We start from the raw sequence: 22,174 nt of genomic DNA, 5'->3' as shown, positions 1-22,174 counted from the left end.
GAAACCTTTCAGGTGAGCTCACAGACAGTGATGGGCTGAAAGCTGAAAATTAATTAAATGGAATAAACTCTCCACAAGTTGAAGAGTTACTAAGTGAAAAGCTTGACATTGTTTCAGGATGGGACTAATTTGGTAATGGTGAATATGATGGGTTAACCTGACAGTAGCATCACGGTGTGCAAGAGACTTAGATAGAGAGGCTGATATGGCCTTTACCAGGTACTCTTTGATTAAATACACTTAAATAGATTGTATTTGTTGAACTAAAGAAAAATTATGTTTCTGTGTGATCCAGAACCTCCTTCTGTTATTCTCTTATCAATGCTTTACTGGTATTTTTCTTTCTATAGATTTCCAGGTATACTTTAGAACGACCTGAAACCATGCAGTCTCGGAGTCATATATTACTGAAGCTAATGGCACTGTTGCAGTCAGAGGGATTAGTAAAAACAGAAGGGGCTCAGGGCAAAATCTGACTGTGAAATGTGAATCTGTGCCACGAGAAGGCAGTGGAAAAGCTGGAAAAGCGTGTGGCTCCAGGCAGGAGGAAGAAGAGAGCAGCTCTTTAGTAGCAAGTTATTGAACAAATCACACCCTAGTAAAGATATTGTTTACTCAGCTCCAGAGATGAGAAAACACATCAGGAGGAGACAGCAATCTAGAAGTCACTGAGTTTTTGCATTGACAGGAGTCATGGAATCACAGCATGGATAGGGGACCTCTGGGGATCATCTGGTCCAGCCCTCCTGCCCAAAGCAGGGTTAGCTGCAGGCAGGTTGCCCAGGTCAACACAGGGAGAATCCAGAGCCCTTCTGGGCAACCTGTGCCTGTGTCTGACTACCCTCACAGTAAAATTTATTTTGTGTTCAGATAGAATTTCATGTTTCAGTTTGTGCCCATTGTCTCTTGTCCTGTCACTGGGCACCACTGAGAAGAGCATGGCTCCCTCTTCTTCCTCCCTCCCCTGAAGTATTTATAGATGTTGATGAGATCCTCCTGAGCCTTCTCTAGACTACACAGTTCCAGATCTCAGCCTCTCCTCATATGAGAGATGCTCCAGTCCCTTAATCATCTTAGTAGCCCTGCACCAGGCTCACTGTAGTACTTCCACAACTGAACACAGCAATCCAGGAGTCCCACTGGTGCTGAGCAGGGGGAAGGATCACCTCCCTGCCTGCTGGCAGTGCTCCTTCTAATGCAGCCCAGGATGCTCCCGGCCTCCTTTGCAGTCAGACTGTGCTAATGGCCCATGTTCAACTTAATGTCCACCAGGACCCCCAGGTCCTTCTCTGCAGAGCTGTTTTCCAGCTGATCAGCCCCCAGCTTGTACTGGTGCCTGTGGTTATTTCTCCCCAGTTGCAGGACAATGTATTTTTGCTTGCTGGACTTCATGAGATTCCTCTCTGCCCATTTCTCCAGACTGTCCAGGTTTGCTTGGTGTGTGAATGACAGAAAGAAGTGAAAACAAAGAGAGGGAGAGAGAAAAAATACAGGTCTTTTATGAAAGTGAAGAATCTAATCTGCCTTTCAGTTTACCATGGTGGAAAATTTCTGTAACTCAAATAGCATAGCATAGCATAGCATAGCATAGCATAGCATAGCATAGCATAGCATAGCATAGCATAGCATAGCATAGAATAGAATAGAATAGAATAGAATAGAATAGAATAGAATAGAATAGAATAGAATAGAATAGAATAGAATAGAATAGAATAGAATAGAATAGAATAGCATTTCAGTTGGATGGGACCTACAACGATCATCTAGCCCAACTGCTTGACCACTTCAGGGCTGACCAAAAGTTAAAGCAAATTATTAAGGGCATTGCCCAAATGCTTTTTAAACACTGACAGGCTTGGGGCATTGACCTCCTCTCCACGAAGCCTGTTCCAGTGTTCTCAAGTTAACTCAAGAACAAGTTCTCAAGGTTGGGTTTGTTGTTTTGTTTTTGTTTTTTTTTTTTTTTCTTCTTTTTTTTCTTGAAGATCTAGTACTTAGTAATCCTTGAAAATGCCATGGTGTTTTTTGCCTGTGGCTTCTCCTGATGCTATTCTGTTGAATCCAACTTATTTCTACTCAAATCTGTCCTGATGAGAACAGGTGCAACTCAGCTGAAATCACGATGACTTTATACTGTCCCATATGTCACTGCAGAGTGAGAAGAATTAATAGCATCTAGTAAACTACAAAGCAAAATCGAATGTGTGGTTTCAGTTACCTTTGCTGCTTTGTGCAGACTGAAAAATACTTTTTGCTCTTGTGAAGTCTGACAACAGCTCATTGCACAAAGCCAACAGGTTTTCAGCAGTCTGTACTTAATATTAAATGTCTCTATATGTGCAAGCATAAACTAGTAATGGGTAACATACCGCTGGGAACAATACCCATCTCAACCTGTGGTCTCATCTCTGGTTTTGATTAAATTCCTGCATTTACAGCAAAGGACGAAACAAATTTACAACTTTGTCGGTAAGAGAAGATAGCTGAAGAGTTGCTCCATCTTGATTTACACTTCATTTAGTTTTATCTACCAGTCAATGCACAATACATTCTGTTACAGGTCTGGGATTTGGAAGAGCTTTCAAAAAGGAAATAAAGTTTCCTGATCCCTATTAAATAGTTAACTCTTTCCCAAGGCTCTACCATCAATTACAGTGAAAAGTGAGTTTCCACAATTTTTTGTCTAGATGAATAAACTATTCCAGAGACCAAATATATTCATCAAACCAATTTGTCTCAGAGAACCCGCAGACTTAAGTTCTTTATTAGTCAGAAATTCTTTGACCTTTGTAAGGAGCTAATCACTGCTGTAAGTCATTACCACTTACCATACTGTATGTTCAGTTTTAAAAATTTAAAACATCGACTCCATCATCATCTGTATGTTGTTTGGCACTGAACACCTGAGTTTCTAATGATTGTATTTACACTAGGCTTTCCAGATTTCTCTTTTAAAGCCTGTATATTTAATGGCAGAATGTGTCTTGTTGCATTGACAGCTCAGCAGGAGGTTATCTGCAAAAAATGTTTTGGGGAGGTCTTCTGCAGCTCCCTAACCCATCAGCCTGCTGGGCAGTAGTATCGTGCTACTGTGCTCCTGTTGAGACCGTCCCAGCACCGGGGCGACATGTGCTGTCATGCCAGCTACAGAAACAGCAGTGGCATTTCCACACCCTTCCTCGGGTCTCTCCGGTGACTTGGATCTGGCCACGAGAGCAAAAGTTGCGTAGACTTGAGCAGCAGGACCAGGCTGTGCTCACATCATGCAGTAAGGACGGCTGGGAATTGCGCTGCGCAGTGTGGGGCTGCAGTCCTAGCAGGTCACAGTTGGCATTTCAAGTAATTTATTTGATCATTTGGCTTTTAATTCCAAGCTAAACATAGGATCATGTTCACAGTGCTGCTAGTTATTTTACTACAGAAATTGAGTGCTAAGGTACATTTTGGGCATGGGAAAATCATAACCCGGATTACGGCATCACAAAGAGGAGTGAGACTGTAAAGATCATCCATTTCCCACCTCCTCATCTCTGGCTTCTGCTTATGCTGATGGGGAAAAGGGGCAGAGCCACTGCCTTTTTCCTTCCTACCTCTTTCTACTCTCTGCAGGTACACCTTGCACCTCTTGAGGGTCAGAGCACAGGTCTGCCGGGACATTACACGGATCCTCATGTTCCCCCGCCTCCATCCCAGCACACATTTGTGAAATTACAGGACAAAATCTGGCCCAGAAAATCCTCACCCGTACAAGCAATTTCTGGCCCTGCTGGCCCTGCTCACATGAGTACAAACCTCTTGTGCTGACAGGACAGTTTAGGAGCTATTCAGTTGCTAGCTGTAGCTGTTGTATGCAGAGCTTTTAAAAGAAACCACTGGTTTGTACTGCCATCAGTAAGTATAAGCTACAGTATCAGTGAAGGATGCAAAGGAGTTGTGTGATATTTAGGATTCAGCAGCAAAAGCTGCCCCCTGGAAGAACGAGTCATTGGGCAAATGAGATGCAATGGGGTCCAAAAATACCTCCACACATTCAGCAGTGAGCGTCATTATTGTAGTCGCTTTACTAAGTTAAACAAAGAGACTCAAAAACTGAAACACAGACTTTATACAGAACAAGTTGGGAGTACAAATCAACAAAGGCAACATTCTTCAAGAAAAGGATTTTAGTTGTGTTTTATAAATATCAATAAACACTGAAAAAGATGTGAAAATTAAAACAAAACAAAACAAAACAAAACCATACCAACAATCGTAAATTGTCCTAATATTTATAATTTAAGCTGATTTTTTTGTACTTTTGCAACAGGGATTTGATCCAGAAGCCTTTCTAATTGAAAAAGGAGAAAGAAAAGTAGTCAGCATATTACTAATACAAAACCAGAGAAGGGGTCACAACTAGAGCAGAAGAATGACATATCCAGTTAGAACTGCATTACAGTTTGGCAGGAATGCTCTTAATGAACACCATATACGTGTGAGAAAAAGACAGCATCTCTATTACAGGCATGAAATGATGATCAGGTGTCATTATCCATTGTCCAAAATGAAAAAGAACATTAGTAAAAGGGGAAATGAAGACTAGAAAATGAAAGGAAAAAAAAAAAAAAAAAACAAAACCAAAACCAAACAACTAAAGAAACTTTAAAAGCCACCTCTTCATAATAATCTTCTAAGGCAAATGTTGCATGCACTACCTCCCCAAGAAACTAGACGAAGCTCTTCCATTCCCTGTGTGTTTCCTTTCATTTAGTTTCATGAAGAAAGGTTTGAGAGAGCAGAGTGCTGGGAAGAAATACTACAAACCTCTAAATTAGTGAAAGAACTTCCAGCATCACTATTATATTCTGGGTAGGAGGAACTGGAAGAAATTATGTTTTTCAGCCTCTGAAGTGCAATGATCAATAGCAAAAGGAGAAAAGCTAAGAGACTAAGGAATATAGAAACATAGACGTAGACATTGGATAAACGGCCAGGTGATGAATCCACTGAAGTTGAAAGGGATGTGGGATACAGCTCCAGAAAAGTCCCATTTTCCATGTTTCCTATAAATCCAGATGAAGGGTCGGGTTCTGACATTTTTGGATTTGTTTTTTAAAAATCACAACAGATCTTGGATTCAAAGGCAGTTTTAGAATCATAACAAAGGGTTTATTTTAGGCAACCATTTTTCCATCACAATGAAGAGATGACAAGTCAATCAGTGATCAAATTTATCCTTTGCTGCTCAGGCCCAGGACAATGCAAGATTGTATCCTTCAGAACTGCAAGGGGAAAAAAAAAAAAAAAGATATTAATTTACTAGCAGATAATGTGATTTTATGTGCATCTGATACAATCTAGTTATCTAGTTCTTAAGAGTTACAAGTTATTATTCCTTAGCATTAAGCTTCAATTCTTAAAGCATTAGCTAACAACTATCTTTATATCTTTATTTCCCAAAATGCAGGGATTAGGAGAAACCCTAGCCACCAGTGAAATAAAATTATCCCTTCCCCACCATGAGTTGTTTAACTGAGGAACGGCACAATCAAAAATATACTTTATATGGGAAAGACATATAGGAATCCAAATTTGTCTTGTGTAAAAAATCTAGTCAAGTAATGAAAAATTCCTCTCAGGACTTCAGCTCCTCAACCTAGATGAGCAAGGCTGCTCAGCACTGTGATGGATGACAAATCCACTAGCCACTTACTCCATACTGTCTTGACAGAGGTACCCCGAATGAGAAAATCTGCCAGACCTGATTTCTTACTATATATTTATAAAACAGATGAAATGGTTTCAAAGATCAAAATGCACCTCGCTGTAATGCTGCCACGGGGATCTCAATGGCAGGCACGTGTCAGTGAAGTGTTGCAGATTCTGACACCTACAAGCAAAATTCTGAGGGAACGGGCAGCCCTGGCAGCTCAGCAAATGCGAGGGGACTAAGTGCAGCGAACATCAATGGGGAAGAGATCCCACCTCTGAAAAAGCTTTGCCTCCAGCCACTTTGTGTTGGAACCTGGATGCTCAGGTGCTGGCAAAGGTCAGAGTAGCAGAGGACGAGTGGATCAGGGTATGCTAAGATGCTTTTCTTTAAACATATGTAGTCAGTCCCCAGGTGCAGTCTGAAAGCATAAGAGAAGGCTTGGTGATGGGGAATTGCTTGTAAAAAGCTGACATGCTGTAGCTAAATTACATGGCGTAACCCATTGCCTTTGATTTGATACAAAACAGATAATGCAAGGTGCAAACGGGTAGGAAATGAAGCTAATTTTCTGCATATAATCATCCACATGCAATCTTTCTGTCTATCCATCCACAGTCAACCTCTCACTGCAGAGCACTGTAGGGCACCGCAAGGAAAGGTGACAAGCTTTCCTTCGGGGAGGAAGACAATATCCATACAGACCTGCGCTCCCAGCGTCTCACCCTGACCTCGCTTTTGACTTCATCCTATGGTCCCAGTTCAATAGAATTATCTCTAACTCACAGTTAGAGGCTTTGAGGAAAATCCCACGGATTTTCATGGTGATGGAGAGAGCAGGCACTGTCAGCATCAGTCAGAGACCCAGAAACAGGCCCCTGAAGTAATGATGTGACAATCTGGGGTCCTTCCTTCTGTGTGTCTCACAACTGCCCAAGTGTCTCTCTGTTTCCATGAGAGTGTCCCAGCACTGTTCCCAGCAATGGCCTACCTTATAATTTTTCCTTTAAACATGCCACCTCTGCTAACTTAGTAAAGTACCTCTTTCTTCAAGTGGCTGACACTTTTTGACACTTGATGTGACCACAAAAGCCCCAACTCAAACTAAAGATGCTTAAGAAGAATAAAGTACTTTTCTGCTCATGACATTTCTTCTCTGACAACACAGAAGCCTTGGAGACACCCACTGAAAAATGCTAAGTAGTTTGTTTTGTAGCCACAGAAGTTATCTGCACAGTTACTCAGTGTACTTTTGCACTGTAAATTAAATTTAGGAGGTTATGCTGTTGTGGCAGTGTGCTCATTACACCCCCCCCCCACCTCCCCGCCCAGAACCCTGCTCAGGTGATAACCACCAGTGGCAGCTGTAATGGGTGCATCTGGTCGTGATGGCTGCACCGGGCTCAAAGTGGATTTGGAGGAGATAGGTAAGAACACAACCGCTGAGAGGTAGATGAGCGTGCGCCAACCAAAATACGGCCGGTACGCAAATACGGCTGTAAGTCAGTCACCCTACTCCATAAATAGTGGACAGCCCGGATCCTGGTGGGCTCTCCTACACAGCAGCGGGCTGCACGCCAGGATCTCCTCTGGAGTAGAGATGCCTCTTAAGGTCCTTCATCGAGATTGAGAGATTCCTTGCCCCAACAGATTCTTGGTAAGTGATTAATAGCATGCTAAACTTTGAAATCCTAACTGATAGAAAGGATTGATTCTGCACATATATAATCCTTTAGATATAAACCACTGGCCAAGTCTGGGACTAGGATTGGATCCAGCTGCACCTAGAACTCCTCTCTGAGCAGGAGTTTAGAAAGCAATGGGGTCCTTTCTGAACCTCATGACTCAACAGGAGGGTCTCCCTGACGGTTTTGTCTGACCCTGTCCCCTATGCAGTAAATACTCAAGTGTACCTTGCCATCAAATCATGTTTAACCACTGTCACATTTACCATTGAACTTTGTTAACCCACTGTTTTATATCTATAAAACACATTGTTGCTTCTCTCTTACGAGTGAAGTGCATGACTCCAGCCGCAACAGCTATATGCCGTAAAAAGCCCTAAGTGCCCAAGTAAACAAGGACTATATTAAGTGGTAGGTAGACTCTAATCTTACATTCTTAAACCCTGTTTTATTTTCTATACCTCAGAACTACATCTATACTGCTACATAAACCAGGTCAAGGCTCTTCTCTGGTCTCGGGGACAACTTCTGTGGCATGCTGTATCAAGACAGCTAAACTCCTTTTTATATTCATGGACAGGATGGCTGCCTTTGGGAATGAATGATGGCCAGTCTCAACCCCAAATATGACCAGGCATTGCTTGGAGGGTGCCAGCTGTCCAAAACCATGCCAGGAGGTGTGCTTGCTAATTCAACAGGAGAGATGATGACAGGCCTATGCCCTGGCCTGGATTAATTTACTAGTACATGCGCATCCATAATCTTTTCATGGATAAAACGTTACATTCCAGATTTTTTTTATTGTTTATTCATTGCATTTATTGTTTTACTGCAGAACTTTTGGTAGTCTTAATCAAGCATCGCGATAGCCTACAAGATTTGTGGCAGTACAGAGCTGCATCTGCAATACCAGATAAAAATATTCCTACCCTTGTGGTATATAACTCATACTGATGCATAAAATATACTAAACTAAAACCATTTTATAACCCTAATAGCATTTAGCCCCACAAGAAGCAGTATTTATTGTATACTGTGAAATAAGTCACAACAGACTGAACAAAGAGAGATCCTTATGAGATTATACTCCTTTTGAACTGTCTTTAATTCAGTGATCCAAAACTAATGGAACAATACGTGTGTGTTCATTTCACATTCTGGAAGTAGTTAAGTGCATTATAGCTAATTTATCCTTTTTAAAAGATAAGCTTTGATATAGAAGATGTTTATTACTCATCATAATGAAAAGCAGGTCTATTATTAATTTAATTGCTCTGTAATAATTTAAGGAATTAATTCACGTAAATTCTTTATCATGACAGAAGTTAAAAGCCTTTAAATTCTTCACAAATTTGAAATCCACTAAGTTCTACTTTTACCGTTAACAGTTTTGGCCCTGGTACAAGGAATAACTTTGGTGTGGGACTTTCTTTGAAGTTAGTGGAAAATTTGTGGTCTTAAATAGGCCTAATCGGAACCTCACAGTTAAGCAGAGATGTGAGTGTTTTGCTACATCAGAGCCTTTATAGGTCTTACAATGTCAACTGGGCTATTTTTAACTGAGCATTTTGTAGTGAGATCAGAGACACTGTAAACTCTGATTCCAAATGACTATGGCCCAGATTCTAGTTGCTTCACTCACACTGTGTAGTGATGTGATGTGTAAATGAATCTCACCATGAAATGTAGCTTCAGCTAAAGTGGGTCTTTGGATAATATTTTAGGAAGGGAAAAAAAAAAAAATGTGTGTTGTTTTAATCACACATTTAAAAATATGGACCTAAAGTGTAAAGTCCTACTCAGTCTAAAAGGATTTTATCCAACCATCTGTACCCTGTTGGAGTAAAACAGCAAAGTAATACAGTGTATGAACATATCTGGTCCCGACACGGGAGTAGTATTCATAGGAAAGGTACAAAACGTGTACATAAATAAAATGGGGCTGATCCTGATCCCCGATGCCGCCCACTGGTGCTGTCCCAGCCTTGCAATCCTGCCAGAGAGAAGCCAGGGTGGCTCAGCCAGCAACATGGGGCAGGGATGCAAACACCATTCTGGACTAAAATGCAGCTACAGAGTCCTAGGGCTGCATGAACCTCTGCCACACCACAGATAAGACCTCCCAGCCTTCAAGAGGGGGATCCACGAGTAACTTTATTCAGCGCACCACAGCTACTGCTTCAGGTCATGTTCCTGCTTCTGCCAGGAGGTGGTGGTAAGTGGCATAAGCCATTTGTCTCTTATCCTAAGCCTCCCGAAAGAACAACCCCCAATAAAGCCACCTGTCAGCTTCACCATCTCGTTTGGTAATTGGGTTTGTGCATTTCTGAAAACTAAACAGAACAACATCCTGACATCTAGCCCAAACCTGGCCGCCCAAAAATGACTGGGACTTGTGTCACTGACTTCAAAGTCTAAATGCAAAATTGAAAGAGGTTAACTGCAATAAACCTGTTGTGTTTCTGAGAGCCGTAAACTGATCAAACAATTCAACTAAGGAGCCAAAGCTTTCAAATTCTGTAGTGGTCTTTACCTTTCCCTTGTCTATTGTTGGAAAGCTGAATTAGTTTAAGGCAAACGCTGAATTTAAAGTGATATTGCTGAGTGCCTGGAGATGGAGAGGAACTCTGACAGGAGAAGGCTTCCCGAGTAGCCAGTCCTGAAAACTCCTGGGACAGAAGAACTGGGACCTGCCTGCTGGGAGACTCTGTAGTGTAGCTGGATCAGGATTACTTTCTCCGAGGCACCTCTGCAATCCCAGGACAGGGATGCAGGTCTTGAGGAGGCTTCCAGAGTCATCGAGTCCAGCCTCACTGCTGTAAGTCCCAGGTCATACTCTGTCTTTCTGCCACCAGCTGAGTTTTCCTGCTATTACTCCACTGTTAGTCAGCTTTGCTTCTCTGATGGACAAACTTCTCGGAAAGATTCACACATTTCAGTAAAACAACTCACTGTACCAAGAAGGCACAGACTCCACTGCCAGGCTCTGCTGGTTTTAGATGTACAAGAGAGCAAACCCTTGTTCTGCCACTTTAGTCCCCAAATATGAGGGCTGTCATACAAAAAAGGGCTCTGCTAGACACATGGTGTCATTTGTACATCCTTGCTTTTCAACCAGAACCACTATTTCAGTATTTTCCTGCAGCTGTGCATGATTCCTCCATTCATGTCTTCAGTTCCCCTTTTCACATGTATGGACAATCACTCTCATTCCAAGGTTTGTGTGGCAAGGTTTTGGTAACAGAGGAAGGGCTACAGCAGTGGTTCGTGTGAGAAGCCTCTGGAAGCTCCCCCGGCTCCAAGTTGGACTCACCTCTGCACCAAGGCTGAGCCGATCAGCAACGGCGGCTGCACCTCTGCGATAAGATATTTAAGAAGGGGAACCTGGGAGTGGGATGAGTTGTGAGGGAAATACCTCTGCAAACACTGAGGTCAGATGAAGAAAGGAGGAGGGGTGGGGTGGGGAGGTGAGCCAGAGCAGAGACACCCCTGCAGCCTGTGGTGCGAGGGCAGGTTGTCCTCCTGCAGCCCACGGAGGTCCATGGTGAAGCAGATGCCCATGGTGGAGCAGATGCCCACCTGCAGCCTGTGGAGGACCCCACGCTGGTGCAGGTGTCCATGCCCAAAGAAGGCTGGGACTCCGAGGGAAGCCCACGCTGGAGCAGTCTCTTGCTGAGAGGACTGCAGCCTGTGGCAGGAACCCACACTGGAGCAGTTCATGAAGAGCTGCTACCTGTGGGAAGGACCCACATCAAAGAAGCTCATGGAGGACTACCTCCCGTGAGAGGGATCCCACACTGGAGCAGGGGAGGTGTGCGAGGAGTCCTCCCCTGGAGAAGGAAGGAGCAGCGGAGACAGTGGATGATGAATTGACCACAACCTCCATATCCTGCCCCCCTGCAAGGGAGGAGGTAGAGAAATCAGGAGCAAAGCTGAGCCTGGGAAGAAGGGAAGGGTGGGAAGAAAGGTGTTTTTAAGATGTGGTTGTATTTTCTCACTGTCCTACTCTGATTAGTAAACTAGTAGTGATGGTGTTCAAATTAAATTCATGACCTTTTTCTTCCCCAGCAGAGTCTGTCTTTCACCTGTGACCATAATGGGTGCGCCATCCCTCCCTGTCCTTGTATCAATCCTGAGCCTTTAGTTGTATTTTCTCCTCCTCATCCCCAAGGGGGAAGAAGCAAGTAAGCAGAGTGGTGCTCAGTTGCCCTCTGGGCTTAAACCACCACACAAGTGTAGGACTACCTGGTAGATACTGTAGGCAGGCTCAGCTGGAGTTTTTAATCTTTTCTTTTATCCCGTAGTAAGTGGGAGACAGGCACTTTGGCATTCACCAAAAGCTGGGCCAACTGGGTAGGTGAGTGATAAAGCAAGCCATCTGTAAGAGGTAAATTCCAGGTACCATGCAGTATCATGGCTGGGTATCCATGCCAAAGTTAACAACCATTTTCAACTTTCATGGCACCTGTCATAAAACCTGTTTTTTCAGAAAATGGAAATGTGGTCAGGAGCATAGGCCTTATGAATTACTATACGCCCAGGGTGCCAAATTGTATGTAACATATGTAATTTAATCTTGAGCATTGCTGAGACAGGAGCCATCTTCCAGTTCAGTCTAAGGTGAATGTTAAATGAGACTGCAGCACTCTCCAGGATGGCATACAGTAAACAGAGGGCTTTCTCATTGTCCCTAGGTCATAAATCCTTTACCATCGAGTTGCCTGTATTGTATTTCTCTGCATATCCTGATGCAACAACTCTATTTCTCCAGGCTCAGTGAAATATAATTTAATGGAGCATACTCACAACCACTGAAGCCCTAAAAACTGAGGAACAGGAAGCAAAGATAAGTCTGGTGGATTCATTTTCTTGGGAGTTTATCAGCCATAGATAAGCACTTTGTTTTCTTGGTTCTTCCTGGCTTTTTGTGACTACAAACTGAGAAGTACCTTGGCTGTTTCAGAAGCTTCAAAATGTTTAAGCAGAGAGACAAATTGACATAAAAGAAAATCAGTGGTTTTATGCTACATAAACTAACATTTTGGTCACAATCTCCCATCAACTCTTTCCTTACAGGTAGAAGATATTCTAAAAAGCCCTTATTGTAAACAACTCCTAACAGAGGAGAGCTTAATTTGCCTTTACCATAGTTATAACTGTGAGGTCCCTCATCCCATCAGACATCAATATGCTGTTAATTGTATCTGCCTGCCTTCCTTATAAACTTAAAATCCTTTTGTCTGGTTTCAGCCCAATGCATGCAGAAAGGCAGAGGATGAGTGCAACAGAAGGATTAGATTTTTACCATCTTCAGAACAGCGAGCCACTCTCTGACCCAGTGTGGGACAGCTGAAGAAGCTTGCCCGTATCAGATGCCCATGGATCCTGGCAGAAGGAGCCTCTAGCCACCAGGCTCGTTATCTTGTGCACACTGTCTTCCTGTGGATCCAGTTCCCAGGCTTGCACACACGTGTGTCCCAGGGGACACGGAGATGAGGGTCAAAGCAGCACACCCACACTAGTGGAACAATGCGCCCACAATGGATGACTTGGGACCGTCCCCGTGATGGGGAGGAACTGGTGGTTAGCAGATCCTAGATGGTACTGGAATTACGGGCCATTAATCTGGCTAGGAAATGGCTAAGAAAAGGAGATGAGTTGCGAGATGGGACTGTGGGTCTCTGCAAAAATTGCTTGCTCTGTACGAGGCAGACAGCTCTTTGTTTTGAGTAGAAGGGGGGTGGCAGAGGACAGTAATTAAAGATGACGCTGATCATCTCTATTAAAGAACTCACACGTGTGTCCTCTACTCTCTTTTGCCCTTTTGGAAAGTTAAAGCCAGGAGCGAGCAGGTAATGATTTCATCCCCTCGTGACCTGAAAACAGAACTACCTTTCCTTCGTTCAGCATCAGGGCAAGAAGAGCGGGAGGAGGATTGTGGGGGTTCTCAGGCAATACGGTGATGCCAGTTCCAGGATGAAACCTCCTCATCCCTAAATGTGTGTCACCCTGCTGAGTTCTGTTATCATAGTTATAACTTCCAAAAGCTGGCAGCAAGTTTTCAGTAGATCTATTAAAACGATTAGGGTTTCTCATGACCTTTGCTAATTTGATATATGTATGAAGGACAGCGAGCTTCTGGTTTAATTCTTTCATTTTCTTCCTTCCCACCTTCGTTTTCTACATTTATTTCCTTTAGCATATAGGACTATATCACCACATATCATCCTTCCAGCTAACAGATAACACAAAGCATTTAATGCCAATAAAAATATGCTTACATTCTCATACTAAAGGACTGAATGAACTCTGCATACAGGGAACCCTTCAGCCTTGAAAGGCAATTTGCTCTAGACTGGAAAATGTAGCAATTTAACATCATGCAACTAAATTAGACAGTAGCTCTAGACAGATAAGAAGTGAGCAACATTTTGTTCCATTGAAATGTCATAGGAAAGGCAAAGAATGACTTCTCACTTGGAGTTTATCAAGAATATGATCCTTAATTCTTCTTATTCTTTCATAAATGCCTTTGGCAATTAAAAGACCACAAGTAAGTAGAATGTTTCTTTTTCCTGTTACAGATGGACCCTCCAGGAGCAGAGAATCCTTTTACCACCCTGGCTGGGAAACAGGATCAGTCACCAACCGACTCAGTAAAACAGTGCACACAAGGAAAAGCAAAAGCAATTTCCTGCCACAAGCAAAGTCTTCCTTTTAATTTATGATCTAATTTCATTTTTTTACTATGATTTAAATTTATTATTTTTAAAACCTAAGAAGAGAAGTGCCCAGATGGCTTGGTTGCAGGTTAAAATCAAATTATATGTTGTTTGGGGGTTTGTGTGGGGCTGGGAAAAGGAAACTCTCAGAGCCATAAGGATACTTAAATTAATTCAGATAGGATCAAATGGTTGTATCATTTACATTTCCCATGGATCTGCATATTATAGAGTTATTTATATCAATATAAAGCAAAGACATCATGACCTGGGATCAGACCCAGACCCATCAGTTAAATCTGCTCCTGAAAAGTAAGAGAAAAACAAGAAAAGAGAATGAATACTTACAAGCAGGAAGATAACGGGGATGCAAGCCAAATGTCCAATGCACAGGATGTGGTTAGTTATCACATCCAAATCTAAAGGGACTGCATGCTGAGAAAAGCCCCTATAAAAAAGCAAATCAAAGCTGAAGAGTTTAGTAATAACTACATTAATTAAAAAAAAAAAAAAAAAAAAGGAGGAAAAGTGATGAATTTGACTACTCTCGGTGCCGGAAATTTCAAAAAAAAACCCAAACCCACTGAAACCCTGGCTTGTGTTTTATTTCTGCTAGCCACAACCTTCTGCTGTCCAATTACAGCACAGCATGTATAATATAAAAACCGTGCTTCTCTCTTGATCTCTGCTTTACAGCCATACCTTGATAACACCTTTCTCCTCTTCCTTTGCAGAGTGCTCCAGCACCAAGACAACCTGCTGTCCCCTGGCACTGCTTTAAGCACCGGAGCACTGTATCTGCACTCATTCATTTCACATTATCTTCTAAAGACTGCTGCCAGGAATCAAGTCTTTCTGGATCACACACCATTTATTTATTCTCTTTATTTCAGACAATCTGCAGTTTAAATTCACTTACCTGAAATCCTCAAACCGAATACTGTATATGCACAAGGGTAGCCAGCAGATTTTTGTGTGCTACGTTCGTTCAATACCTAAAATTAAAATGTGGCCCCTGAACTGTTTTTAATAAAGCAAATGAAATTGATTGTATATGAAGAAACAATCCCAGATGATGCAGATTAAAGCATAAGTAGGGCCATTTCAAAAAGACCCTCCCCTCTGGGCAAGAAAAGACGCTTGCACAATCATTATACATCTCAGAGCTCTATCCTTTCAGCATATTTGGTTTGAACTGCATTAGAGAAGCAGATCTCTGGGGATGAATTTTAATGCATTGTTGTGTTGCTTTCATCCCTTCAATCATTGAATCACTTACGGTTTAAGCCTGTCCAAGTTCAATAAAGAAAATTATCTAGTGCAGCTGTTAAAAGTCAGAATCGTTGAAATCCAAATGTTTTGATAACATTGATTATACTAATGTTCCACCTCAAGGGAGCTGGGCAGATTCCGGACCACGTCCCTGTGCAGAAGGGAAAGGTGGGAGGCTGCAGGTGAACCTCGAGGTCGGTCTCCTCAGGGGTGGACCCAGCACCCCTCTGGATGTAAGGGCATGCACCCCATCACCTTGCCCAGAAGCACGTAGGCTGAGGCAGGTGGTGTTACTGGGGTGGAGATGGGGATGCAACAACACCCCTATACCTTTTCTTTGACAAATCTGCCTCATGTAAGAAGGAGCTCAATCCTCTGCCCCTCAGTTTTGTCTGCTCATAGCAGAGACCCTTTGCCTTCCCTTTGTTTCTTTCAGAACAGCTCTCTTGGGGGAAAGAGGCATAGACCTCTGCACCAGGGACTCTATTCTCAAACAAGACAAATATAAATTATTTTGCTTCTTTTCCAGCTCTCTTTTGTCTGCAGGATCTTCTTTAGTCCCTCTCCCTGCAGATACACAGAGCACTGCTCTTGCCCATTTAGCCCTTCATTCAATACAAAGCCTCAGCCCCCAGAAAGGCAGAGGGAAAAGAGCCTACCAAATCTTCAGCTGATTCAAACACGCCAGAGATGCAGTTGGAAACACAATACATCCTCGAGGCTCTTTAAATGCATGCATTCATATTCAAATGGAAAGCATACACATTGGGAAGGAAAGGTCTGAGCTTTTAATTACCTTTGAAGAACACAGAAATACTTGGACCAGAATGTCAAGAAGCATATCTACAGGAGACCCCTTGGCATACACAGTGGTATCCCATGACCCTTCATCCTTCTTGCACCAGTGTAATGCCCTTCACTGCTATTTTCAGAGGCTCAGCTGCAGCAGTAGCCCACAGCTGAGTCCACGCTGACCATGTTCTGACACAGCAGGATTTGGCCCAAACACTGTATTCACTCCCGTTGCCAATAAGATATGCAGGGAGTAGGGATGTATGTGTTCCCTGTATCTCTCAGGATGTGAATGGGGAAAGAAGTCTTATTGCTGTACATCTGGGACCTCAGATGGGGAAATAGGGCCCTCTCTGGTCCTGCTTCCCATAGGAGCCTGAATCTCACCCAAAGGACACACAGCCACCAGGGAAATCAGTCTCCTTCTTGTGTTGGTTTGCTAAAAATATTTATTTCCCATTTTTGTTGAAAATTTCCAGTGAAAACTTACAGGTTTCTGGAAAAAAAAAACCCACCCAAAAGTCAAAACTTCACTCTTCATTGACCACAGTGATGGGTCATACTTGGTTTCCCAGTGTCCAGTCCCAGCTTTATTCCCTTTATTCCCACTCCAAATAACTTTTGTTCCTGTTGGCCACTTTCAGACAAATTCAACGCCAGGCAGAACCTCAAAGGCAGTTGAGCTTCTAACTTTAATGACAGCAGATGATCAGGAAGAGGAGACACAAAGGTTCACACAGCCATTTGGTTGCCCCTAGTAGCTTTAGATCGCAGTAACTGACTTTTACAGTCAAACACAGCCACTAAAATGTCACTGCCAAAGTAACAGACTGCGGGTGTCTGTGGGGAGGAAGGAGGTCCAGGGAAATCTTAGCCACAGAAGAGGGAGGAACCAGCAGGTATCAGTATTCCTTAATTTCTGTGTTTGTGGAATTACTTCTTGTTTGATTTCTTGCAACTGCAAATTTGAAAGTTTTGTTTGAAGAGAAAATTTAGTGTAGGGTGGAATGGGTGCTTAATTAGAACTGTATTTTTTTCACAGGGCAAAAAGAAAAGGTGGTACAAAAAACCCAATAGTTTAAACCCATTTGCCTCAGTGGAACAAGTATATGAAAAGTATTTCAGCTGCTTCTGTCTTGCCATCTCCTTTCACGGTTGAGTCACCCCATTCCTGCCACCCCTACCTTCAGAGGCTGCAAGTGGCTGCGTGGAGCATCCCACCAACTCTGACAGGCTTCTCAGGAGAAGATGCCTCCCAGCACATGTGTGGTGGGGCGGTGATGCAGTTAATCTCAGAACAAACAAAAGTTAATTAAGTTCTGTTAGCTCATGCCCCGACTCTTAACACGGGGCTCCAGATAATCACCTTTTGTATTTGAAACAAGCTGACCGGTGCTGAGCTCCACGCCCGGGGCCAAATGGCCGGTGCACCGGAGGGCTGTGCGATGTGTTCGCCCTCCCTGGAGCTGCGTGGGCTGCTCAGGGGGCAGTGCTCCGGATCCTTCATATTGCTTACTCAGAGCAAAACCTACCAGATAAAATATCAAGCCCCAGGGCAAGCAGCCCTTGTTATGAGAGCTTGATTTCATCCTCCATCGCAGTCGCCTGCAAAACTAACAACTTGCAGGGCTCAGACCCTCAGGTTCAGCATCCCTCCAGGTAAAGGGGGAAAAATCCTCAGACATACCTGGCACTACTTCATTCATCTACCAGGAATATAGTTTTAGGACAAAATGTGGCCAAATCTGGAAGTGAACGGATTTAAGGCCTTCAGTCCTGCAGCACAGCATCCTGCCCGATGCCAGAGGAGGTGGCTGCGCACACAAGCGGAGCGGAGAGCCTCCATCTCCCCAACTCCCCAGGGCACATTCACCCCCGTCTCAGGAGCACTCCCTGCAGGCTTCAACAAGGGGCTCTGCTGAACAAGAAGTGGCCCTTAACTTTGCTAGTCAGTGGGGTTATTAGTCCTTAGCTAATGAAGCGGTGACTCAGTTAAGTGGAGTCCAAGGGAATAAGAAAACACTTTCCTATGGTAAAATTCAGCTGACACACTGGCTTCAATGTATTTTATAAAAACAAAGCATACGGTCCATATCAAACTTGAAAATGTCAAGCAGATTTCATTTTAACATCCTTAGAAATTGTGACACGATATAAATCTAGGACAAAGTTTTGTACACTTGATTCGACAGAAATCTCTATTAATGCATCCTTTTGTTTCAGAGGGTTTTTTCTCCCCCCAAAAGCCGATTCCGTACCAACTATGTGCTGTAAACTTAAATGTCAAGGCAATTTTAGGCACAGATGTGCTATCACAGTAACGCTGCTCACCGTAACTTTGCTTCCTGACTCAGGCACCTCAGCCTGCTTTACCAAGAGACATAAGAAAACAGCCGCCTTCTTCGATTCTCCATTTCCCCTCAGTGGTTCAACAGAAAAGATCTCCCTCCTCATGCCATTCCTTATTTTACCAGACCAGGCTGTAAGCTCTACCTTGACAAAGAGACTGTGGCATTATCAAATCTGTGTATGGGTGCATAATATTTGCATATTGTCAGTTTGCAAAACAGACTGCAATAACTTAGGCAAAGATACAACAGAATTGCAGAGGGAGTTGCAGTGAACCATGCTGTACCATGGAAGCATAAGGGGGCAGGGTTGCACCTGAAATGCCAAAAAGAGCAAGTGAGGGTAACAGACTGTGGAAGGAGAGCTTCTGCCCATGCTAGATGGTGATCTGTGTGACATTGCCTCGCAGGTGCCCTAGCTTTAGAGGACACTGTTTGTGCTCCAATCCAGAGACAGACAAACTCCAGTGACGGGGATGGTGGCAGCATGGGTGAGGGCTTGTCTCAGCATCTCACCAGACAGCTGCTGAAGGCATCACAGCAAAAGCAAACATGCTGGGACATATCAAGGAAATTAATGAAATGATGGACAAGATGCCTGCACAAAGTTACAAGTGCAAGGCGAAGCTTGGGGAAATACAGAGGTGATAGCCTGAGGGAGACAGGTGCTGAGAGCACGGGCCGATCAAAGCCCAGGGGTTATGTCACGGTAAAGCAGGAGAGGGGGTACATCATATATGGAGAGACTATCGAGGATACTTGAAAGTGAAGCCTGTGACTGACGTGTCCGATGCAGGGGAGAAGGGGAAGCAGCAGCAGGACTGACAAAGAGGGGAGATGAAGCTGAAGCACCAGGCTGAGGTGGGTTTTTGCAGCAGAGCCGTGGATTGACTATGCTGTAACAGGATTTCCTCTGCGCAAGCCAGGAAAAGGAGGTAACCGCAGTCATGAAGACACAAGGGGAGGAGTGCTTGCAAGACACTGCAGGAGGTAGAGGTGAAAATGTCTTGACTTTTTAGTATTTAAATTCCCAGTCTCAAACCCGTCAGAGACACCAGATTTTTCAGTAAGTTCTAGATGTACTCTATTGTTGAGCTAATTCCTCTTCTGCTTCTGCGTAGAAGGGGCACCAGGAGGAATACTGCACTGCTTCCTGCCTCTGATGGGGAATTTACAGAATACAATTTATAATTTGCGCTGCACCAGTAAGACCCAAATATGAATCAAGACACTTGGCAGACACAAGCTATCCCGGTCAGCCTTTTACATCTGAAAAGGCTAACAAAATGCAAACGGCAATAACTTCCGAAGCCAAATATATTCACATGCATACACTCACTCACTTGGTGATAGTACTAGTGTAGACTTGGATGCTGCTATAGCCCAGGAGCCCTTCCCCACCAGTTTATGGCCCTACAGCATTTCTCCTGTTGACAGCAATGCACATGTACTGGATGTGGCAAGTAGCGGTCTGCAGGCAGGCGAGCCTGCACGCCAGAGCAGAGGAAAGGCAGGGAAACATGAGGGAGGCAGGGGTGACATGCCTGCCTCTCCTTCCCCCACCTTGGGTGATGCAGATGACCCAGTCTGAGGAAGAGGTGGGGAAGGAAGGTAGCCAGTACCCAGCTACAACCAGCAGCAACCATCCCCAAGGGGGGCAAGCCCTTGTAGGCATTATAGCAAGGAGGAGGAGGCTGGAGGTTTCAGGTCACACGTCGTTTCAGTCTGTTCAGGCACGGAAAAGTCAGAGTGGGGTCAAAATTACTGTAAAAAGTAAAATCATAAGGAAACAGACATCAACCCTCCAGCTGGATCCTTTATAAGAAGAAAACTGCTAGAACTGTGTACATCCTATACAGTCCAGATTTTATACATTTCTTCTATTATTCTTTCTCCCATTCTGCTATCATTGCCTGAGAATTAAATTTAATAATATCAGTATGCATTCCTAATCGCCTTTGGTTATATAAGTGTTAACTAACGTGGCAAATGCTCAGCCCTTTACCACAATTTTCACAATTTCCCTCTAACTAACTGTTTAGCATTTGCAAGGGTAGGAAGAGTTTGCTTCACTTGCTCTCCGTCCCAAACTTCTTTATCTCTACTGAGATGATACTGTAACAGCCTGCAGCTCTTAGCTAGACACAAAGTGTTTGGAAAGGGCACATTTTTGTGCATCCACTCTGTTTTGTTTTTACCTCGTTGTGCTGTCTAAGCTCAGCTCTTTCCTTGGTACATTGGATAGGCATGTTACAATTTATTTGCAGAGGGAGCAATCCCTTTCCTGTCATCTTCCCCCCAAACAATGTGAAAGAGCACAACGAGTGGCAATCTATGCTTATACCCACAGAGCCAAAAATATGCTTGTACGGTGGTGATGACCCAACGCTCTGCACTATCACACCCCCGGTCTGCAGCATCTTTCAGAGACGGAAACCAACCTGGGCCTCCCTTCTCTCAGCATCCCTCCTTCCAGAGGCAGCGTGCCCCCAGGTGCTGTCCCCACGCTCCCCCCCTCTCTGCCTCCAGCAAAAGCAATTTCTCCCAAACGAAGAAGCAGTCGTTCAATTCAAGCCCTTTGACAACCCGCGAAGTCAGTAAGGGCAAAACTGGGTTCTTTCCAAAACATATTTGGGAACAAGCAAACGCGGGCCTAACACCCACCTAGGTGAGACGCACGGGAAAACCAAACGCCCTCGGTTACGGCCCACGAAAGCCCAAACGTTCGGGGGACTCCCGCGGAGCAGCAGCCCGGGGGGGCAGAGCCCCTCGCCGGGCGCGCAGCGGCCCCCGGGACCCGCCGGGCAGCGGGAGGGAGCGGAGCCCCGCGCCCGGCTCCGCGGAGGGTGAGCGCCGGTGCGCGCCGGCCCGCGGCCGCGCTCAAACCGCGGGGCGCGGAGAAAGCGCGCCGGGATTTAAACACGGGGGGAGGGGGGGGGGGGGGGAAACAAACAAACAAACCCCCAAACAAATAAACCAAAACGCCTCCCCGATCCAAAGTGCCCACCTGCCTTTAAAAAGAGAGACGGCCAGATCCCGACGAAACGTTGCGGTTTAGACGTAACGGGCAGCGCGACCCCCCCCCCCCCCCCGCTCCCCACGGGGGCCACAGCCCCGCTCACCGCGCCCGGCTCCGGCTCCCACGGCCCCGCTCCGCTCCCGCCGCCGTCCCGCTCGGCCACGGAGGGAGGGAGGGAGGGGGGGAAGGAGGGAGGGAGGGAGGGAGGGAGGGAGGGAGGGAGGGAGGGAGGGAGGGAGGGAGGGAGGGGGGGAAGGAGGGAGGGGAGGGAGGGAGGGAAGGAGGGAAGGAGGGAGGGGGGGAAGGAGGGAGGGGAGGGAGGGAGGGAAGGAGGGAAGGAGGGAGGGGGGGAAGGAGGGAGGGGAGGGAGCGCCTCCCCCGTCCCGCCCCTCTCCCGGCCCGGCCGCGCTGCCCGACCCCCGCCCCAGCCGCGGGCGCTGCGGGGGCCGGAGCGGGCGCGTTTTAGGGGGCACCGCTGCCCCTTCGCTCGGTCCCGGGGCGGTTTGTGCTGTTGGGGGGGTGGGGGGGGGCTAGGGGACACTACGCTGAGCAGCCCAGCGTGCCCTCCGTGTGAATCTAGGGAAGCTGCTTCACTCAGCTTGCGGCGTGGGGGGGGGGGGGGGGGGGGGGGATGGAAGGACGGACGG

General features: G+C 45.1%; 1 protein-coding gene across 5 annotated transcripts; it reads right to left on the bottom strand.

The window, feature by feature from the left end:
• Positions 1–4,046: 4,046 nt before the first annotated feature.
• SERTM1 (serine rich and transmembrane domain containing 1) lies at positions 4,047–21,693 on the bottom strand. 5 transcript variants are annotated; one of them, XM_042793405.1, is made up of 5 exons: positions 21,516–21,693; positions 20,072–20,272; positions 14,445–14,544; positions 5,965–6,110; positions 4,047–5,261 (listed from the first exon to the last, which is right to left on the bottom strand). In XM_042793405.1, exon 5 carries the CDS (start codon positions 5,074–5,076, stop codon positions 4,753–4,755), a length of 324 nt encoding a protein of 107 aa, XP_042649339.1. In that variant the 5' UTR covers positions 5,077–5,261; positions 5,965–6,110; positions 14,445–14,544; positions 20,072–20,272; positions 21,516–21,693; the 3' UTR covers positions 4,047–4,752. The 5 variants fall into 5 exon arrangements, with proteins under 5 accessions (XP_042649339.1, XP_042649338.1, XP_042649340.1 ...); XM_042793404.1 differs by lacking the exon at positions 20,072–20,272; XM_042793406.1 differs by lacking the exon at positions 20,072–20,272 and having other exon boundaries at positions 21,631–21,674.
• Between the last annotated feature and the right edge of the window lie 481 nt (positions 21,694–22,174).

The sequence above is a fragment of the Tyto alba genome, unplaced genomic scaffold (assembly GCF_018691265.1).
Source record: "Tyto alba isolate M040663 unplaced genomic scaffold, T.alba_DEE_v4.0 Super-Scaffold_2, whole genome shotgun sequence".
NCBI lineage: Eukaryota > Metazoa > Chordata > Aves > Strigiformes > Tytonidae > Tyto > Tyto alba.
Note: the sequence above shows the minus strand (reverse complement) of the source record. Positions and strands in the feature narration are given on the sequence as shown.